Here is a 7064-nt window from a genome sequence, read left to right on the forward strand (position 1 = left end):
AATCAAAATCAAAGAGCTTCAGAGGGGAGACAGAAAACCAAATCCAACAAGACAGAGCTGAGGGAGCCTCCTGACCAATTCAACTTAAAAGATACATAGAGAAGGTTGATTTCTTGAGTTTAAGGAAAAGAAAGAAGGAATGTCCCAGTACCCTTCTCCTACCTACTGTGCTGAGACTGGGGCTAATGGGATTGCTGGGATCTCAGAGTGAGGGCTCCATCCTGGAAGGAGTGCCTTGCTACCACAGCAACTCCAGGTTCAAGATTCTGATCACAGCTGGCAGGGAGACAGCTGGAGGAGAGGGACAGAGAGGAGGGCAGCCTGGTTGCAGGCTTCTGCCACTACTCCTCCATCTTGAGCCTCTGCCTCTGGAGGTTTTGGCCTCAGGGTACATGTAGCTCTGCAGATCAGCTAGGTCTGGCTTACTCCCAACTATCAATAGTGCAGCTAAGAAGCCTTCAGAGGGCAGAGAAGCTCAATCTCCAACACCCCTCCCCCACCTACTCCTCTGAAAGACCAGTAAGAATCTGGCTGATTGGGATCCCAGAGCAAAGGCTTCAACCACAACAGTGTACTTTGGTAGCACCAGGGGAAGCTCAGGGTTCTGACCTGGCAACCAGCAGGGAGGCAGCTGGCAAAAAGGAGTAGAAAGGAGAACAAGGGTAACTACCTACAGCCTCCACGCATTCACCTTTACCTTCAGCTTCTGCTGACATCTGGGGAAGATCTGGTCTCAGGACTCATTAATACAACTGGTCAGATCCATCAGCCTAATCTAGTTAATCAGAAGAGCAGAGAAGAAGCCCCTTCAGGGCAGAAAATCCCCAAATCCACAGATAATACAGCAAATAAACAAAGGAGAAAGATTACAGCCAATAGGTGGGAGATGGGGAGGGGAAGGAAAAATATGAGTAAACAACAGAAAAAAAGAAATTACAACTGATAGCTTCTATCCAGGTAATGAACAAAGAACAAATGGAATAGAGAAGGACCAAGGAACACCAAGAAAAAACTCAGGAACTCCAGAGACCTGGACACAGGTTTTGGAAGAACTCAAAACACAATTCAAAAAACAAGAGAGGCTGAAGACAATTGGGAAAAGAACTTTAAAAGGCAAAATAGGTTATCTGGAAACAAAGGCACATGAACTAAAACAAGAAAATAGTTTTTTAAAAGCCAGAGTTGACCATCCATCTTGAAAACGAGGCAAAGAAAGTGAAAGATGACCTACAAAGAAAAACAGACCGAAAGGAAAAGGATGACCAAAAAGCTAGGGATGAAATTCAGTCTTTAAAAATCAGAATCCAACAATTAGAAGCAAATAACTTCATAAGGCAACAAGAGTCTATAAAACGAAATCAAAAGAATGAAAAAATTGAGGAAAATATGAAACACCTCTTTGATAAAATAATAGACCTAGAAAATAATTCCAGGAGAGACAATTAAAGAATTATTAGACTATAGGAAAATCATGACAAAAGAAAAATTCTAGACATTATTTTACAGGAAATTATCTAAGAAAACTGCCCTGACAAGGAAAATATATTACAAATTGCTAAAAAGAAACCATTCAGATATCATGGAATCACAGTTAGGATAACTAACAGACCTGAAGGCATGGACTATGATATTCTAGAAAGCAAGGGAACTGGGTCTACAACCAAGAATCAACTATCCAGGAAAATTGACTATATTCTTACAAGGGACCCAATAAGTTCAAATGATTTGTATTCCTATAAGAAAAGATGATATTGTTAACTCTAAAAATTGTTTATTATCATCAGAGTAGCTAGAAGAAGTATACTTAGAGGGTACAGTGACAAACTATAGGATGATATGTCAAAAAACATAAAAAATAGGGGTAAAAAAGGAGGATAATACTAAGAGAAATGGGAAAAGAGGTAAAATGGGGTAAATTTATATTTCATAAAGAAGTGCATGGGAGAGCTGGAGAGAAAACCAATTCAATGGAAGGGTGAAAGAGACTGGTGACAGGTAATACTTAAATCTTATGCACATTGAAATTGACTCAGAGAGGGGAAAACAATCCGATCCATTGGGGCAGAGAATTGTATCATGCTCTGTAGAGAAGCAGAAGGGTAATAAATGGGCTGGTGGGGAGGGGACGATACAAGGGAGGGAGAGGTTGAAGGGTCATTTAAAAGGCACTATAGTAAGAGGCGAATAAACAGAGGAGAGGCTGGGAAGGGGAGTAACATTAGGGATGGGGAAAGGAAGAGACTTATTAAAAGTGAAAAGTTGGAGAGGAGGGTAAGAGGGACCAGAGAAAAGGCAGAATCAAAGGAGAAAGTCAAAATAGAGGGGAATACACAGATAGTTGTCATAACTGTGAATGTGAATGGGATGAACACTCCAATAAAGATGAAGTGGATAGCAGAATGGATTAAAAACTACCATATGTTGTGTACAAGAAACACACTTGAGGCAGGTAGACATACACAGGATAAAAGTAAAGAGAATGGAGCAGAATTTACTGGGCTGCAACTGAGACAAAGAGGGCAGGAGTAACAATTATGACCTCAGACAAAGCTAAAGCAAAAATAGATCTCATTAAAAGCGATAAGGAAGGTAATTACATCTTGATGAAAGTCAGTTTAGATAATGAAGAAATATTACTACTCAACATATATGCACTAAATGTCATAGCACTCAGATTTCCATAGGTGAAACTTAAGGAGGAAACAGATAGTAAACCATACTAGTGGGGGACCTTAACCTTCTTCTGTCAGAACTAGATACATTGAACCAGAAAATAAAAAAGAAATAGGGGAAGTGAATGAAATGTTAGAAAAATTAGAGCTAATAGATATCTGGAGAAAAATAAACAGGGATAAAAAGGAATATACCTTCTTTTCAGCAGCACATGGTAGATATGCAAAGACTAACCATGTGCTAAGGCATAAAACCATTGCAAACAAATGTAGGAAAGCAGAAATAATAAATGCAATTTTTTTTCAGACGTGGGAAGACAGATTTAAAATTAATTGGAAACTAAATAATCTAATTCTTCAAAACTGGTGAGTCAAAGAACAAATCAAAGAAACTGTTGGAGTTGTGAATTGATCCAACCATTCTGGAGAGCAATTTGGTATTATACCCAAAGGACTTTAAAAGACTGCCTGCCCTTTGATCCAGCCATACTGCTGCTGGGCTTGTACCCCAAAGATAATAGAGAAAAATATGGGTCCAAAATTATTCATAGCCTCATTCTTGTGGTGGCAAAAACCTGGAAAATGAGGGAGTGTCCATTGTTTGGGGAATGGCTAAACAAATTGTGGTATTGTGCTGAAAGGAATAATGAACTGGAGGAATTCTATGTGAACTGGAAAGACCTCCAGGAACTGATAGAGAGCTAAAGGAACAGAACCAGGAGAACATTGTACACAGAGGCTGATACCCTGTGACCCAATCAAATGTAATGGACTTCTCTACCAGCAGCAATGCAATGACCCAGGACAGTTTTGAGGGACTTATAAGAACGCTACCCACATTCAGAGAAAGAATTGTGAGAGTAGAAACACAGAAGAAAAACATATGATCGATCACATGGTTTGATGGGTATATGATTGGGGATGTTGATTTTAAATGATCACTCTACTACAAATATTAATAATATGGAAATAGGTTTTGAACAATGATACATGTAAAACCTAGTGGAGTTGCTTGTCAGCTCTGGGTGGGGAGGAAAGAGGGGAAAGAAAGAGGGGAGGGAAAGAATGTGAATCATGGAATCATGGAAAATATTCTAAATTAATTAACTAAATAAAAACTTAAAAAAGATATAATTAGGACAGTTGTGGTGAAAAGAAGTGATCGCCTATGAGAATAAAGGAAAAGGATTGATATAAAAATATTACTAAAATGAAATCAACAGCTTCTAAGTGAATATTTAGAACAAAAGAGTAGAAGAATGAAAAAATTATTGTCCTCAATAGAAAAAAAAGGAGGTTTGTGGGAGGAGCAGATTTAGGGATGAAGATGATTTCAATTTTGTACCTCCTGATTTTGAGGTGCCAGTGGGATATATAAGTAGAGGCCATTCACTAACTGACGGTTTCAATTATGGTGCTGAATTCTGGAGATAGATGGGGAATAGATATAGAATTGAGAATCATCTGCGTGCATAGTTGAAACATTTGGAGCAGATAATATTGCCAAGGTGGGTAATAGAGGTCCAAGAAAAAAAAAAACCTTGGAATAATTTGTGTTTCAGATAAGGAGGAAGAAAGGTAAAAAGTTAGCTGAGGAGCTTGAAAAGGAAGAGATGTTGAGAACCATAAAAATTCAGTGTCCCTGTAGCCACAAAATCCTAGTTTCTTCACTCTTTTTTTCCAATAAATTGGATCATCATTAATATATACAAGAGATGCAACTGCTTTTCTTACTATCAGAGCGGGTAAATTGTTATCTTTCACTCATCCAGGTTTGTAACCTTGGAATTCAGTGAATTCTTAGTTTCTTTTCAAGTCCAAGTTGCCCAGTATTGTTGTTTCTATCTTGATAATGTCTTCCATATCAATCCACTTTTCTCCAATGTTCTTCAACTACTTCTCATCAAGGAAAGGGATAGTCTGGTTCACTGAATCACTGACTATAAGAAGTAGGAAATACTCTTAGAAGCTTAAGAAAGGTAATTTTAATATAAAACTCAGTACTGATTTATGCCTTAGGGACTTAATCATAGGACTTGCTACTCTGAGAGTTGATAGAGACCGAAAATATAAACAGGATCTTAAGAGCTTAAGTCACAGATCTTGATCTATTATGGAACATTCACAGAAACTAGTCAGCCCAGGAAACATACTTAATACAAATAAATGTAAGCTGGAGTGAGGAACTCATGGGTTTTCCCAGGATGATACATTTATAGTTCCAATATTTAAATAACTCTTTATAGATGTTTGAAAACTTTTTGGTTCTCAGCCATCTTCTGTTTCTAGGAAAGTTCTGACCCAGGGTTCTGCTTGTTCTGATTGGTGACTGCCTCTCCTAGTCCATTATTTCAGGAAAAGTTCTACCAATGGTTTACATCAATCCTGACTCTCTGGTCCTCTCTTCCACCTTCTCAGCTGCTTTTTCTTCATTCTTGTATCCTCTTCTCTTTCCTCCCCCTATAGCTCATCTGGAACCATTAACCATGATTAACTCAACTCTGGTTTTGGTGGTTGGGCTCCAGAGAACAGAGTCAAGGGCATAGTAGTATCGACTGAGCTGTGATCTTGTTGTGAGGAAGATTAGAATCTGAAACTCAGTTCTCTGTCCACTACACTGTATTCTCTTCAAAGGATGTATGAAAATCTCCAAGAATTCAAATTCATTGTAATTTTAAAAATTAGAAGCCAGTGAGGAATTGATTTAATTAATTAGTTCCTGTCAGCAATATTGGTTGCCAATGGCACAGAGTAGACCTGAATCAGGAAGCATGAAAACTTATCTCAGACACTGCCTTAATTTCCCTTTCATTAAAATGAAGATAATAATAGCCCCTATCTCCCAGGATTGTTATGAGGAACAAATGAAATAATACTTCCAAAGCACTTTGAAAACTTTAAAGCACTCTACAAGTGCTATCTATTTTTAAAATATCTTTACCCTTTACCAACATAAGCTTTAACAAAAAAGGTAAGAACAGTTTTGCTTTAAGTTACTTATGCATTTTTTCTTTATTTCTGTTTCCTTTTCCTAGGCTGGAATTATAAGGACAGATGATGATGAGTATTTCATTGAACCTTTGGAAAAAGGTAAACAGAAAGAAGAAGAGAAAGGAAGGATTCATGTGGTGTACAAGAGATCATCAGTCAAGCATGTACCCTTTGACATGTCTAAAGACTTCCTATACAGAGGTGGGTATCTTTACTAGACTTTAATGATTAAATGTAAATGAGAGATACTGAAAAAAATAATTTCTCCTGAGTTGCAAGATGTGAGCTGTATTCTGTAGGACAAGTGGAATTTTATAAGGAGAAGTCAGTAAATTAAGAAAGGTATATATGTGCTGAGATCTACTTCACTCTGGGTAATTGAATGAACTATAACATTTATATAAATAAAACGTCAAAAAGCAACATGTCACAGCTGCCAGGGTGGTGGGTTTGAACTCAGAGTAAGGCTTGGGATCATATTTTGCCTCAAGTTATTACTATACATATGATCTTGCTTGTTTAGATTATTTAACCTGGTCCTCAGTTTTCTCATTTGTAAAATGAGAGGACTTGGACTTCTAAGATACCTGTCAGTCCTAAAACTAGGATACTGTTATCCTAGGATATATTTTTTTTAAACATTTATTAATATTCATTTTTAACATGGTTACATGATTCATGCTCCTACTTTCCCCTTCGCCCCCTGCACTCCCCCCACCCATGGCCGATGCACATTTCCACTGGTTTTAACATGTGTCATTGATCAAGACCTATTTCCAAATTGTTGATCATTGCATTGGTGTGGTAGTTTCGAGTCCACACCCTCAATCATGTCCACCCCGACCCATGCATTCAAGCAGTTGTTTTTCTTATATGTTTCCTCTCCTGCAGTCCTTCCTCTGAATGTGGGTAGCATTCTTTACCATAAATCCCTCAGAATTGTCCTGGGTCATTGCATTGCTGCTGGTACAGAAGTCCATTACATTCAATTTTACCACAGTATATCAGTCTCTGTGTACAATGTTCTTCTGGCTCTGCTCCTTTCGCTCTGCATCAGTTCCCGGAGGTCTCTCCAGTTCGCCTGGAACTCCTCCAGTTTATTATTCCTTTTAGCACAATAATATTCCATCACCCGCATATACCACAGTTTGTTCAGCCATTCCCCAATTGAAGGACATACCCTCCTTTTCCAATTTGTTGCCACCACAAAAAGCGCAGCTACAATTTATCTATGATCTCTTTGGGGTACAAACCCAGCAATGGTATGGCTGGATCAAAGGGCAGGCAGTCTTTTATAGCCCTTTGAGTATAGCTCCAAATTGCCAACCAGAATGGCTGGATCAGTTCACAACTCCACCAGCAATGCATTAATGTCCCAATTTTGCTACATCCCCTCCAGCA

General features: G+C 38.3%; 1 protein-coding gene across 1 annotated transcript in view; it reads left to right on the forward strand.

Annotated features, from left to right (window-relative positions):
* Window positions 1-7064, forward strand: part of ADAMTS3 (ADAM metallopeptidase with thrombospondin type 1 motif 3) — a 285453-nt gene that overhangs the window by 96711 nt on the left and 181678 nt on the right. Inside the window, exon 2 of the mRNA XM_044681598.1 lies at window positions 5708-5864. Coding sequence (XP_044537533.1) covers window positions 5708-5864 — 157 coding nt within the window. The remainder of the gene's footprint in view (window positions 1-5707; window positions 5865-7064) is intronic.

Source organism: Gracilinanus agilis, chromosome 6 (genome assembly GCF_016433145.1).
Source record: "Gracilinanus agilis isolate LMUSP501 chromosome 6, AgileGrace, whole genome shotgun sequence".
NCBI lineage: Eukaryota > Metazoa > Chordata > Mammalia > Didelphimorphia > Didelphidae > Gracilinanus > Gracilinanus agilis.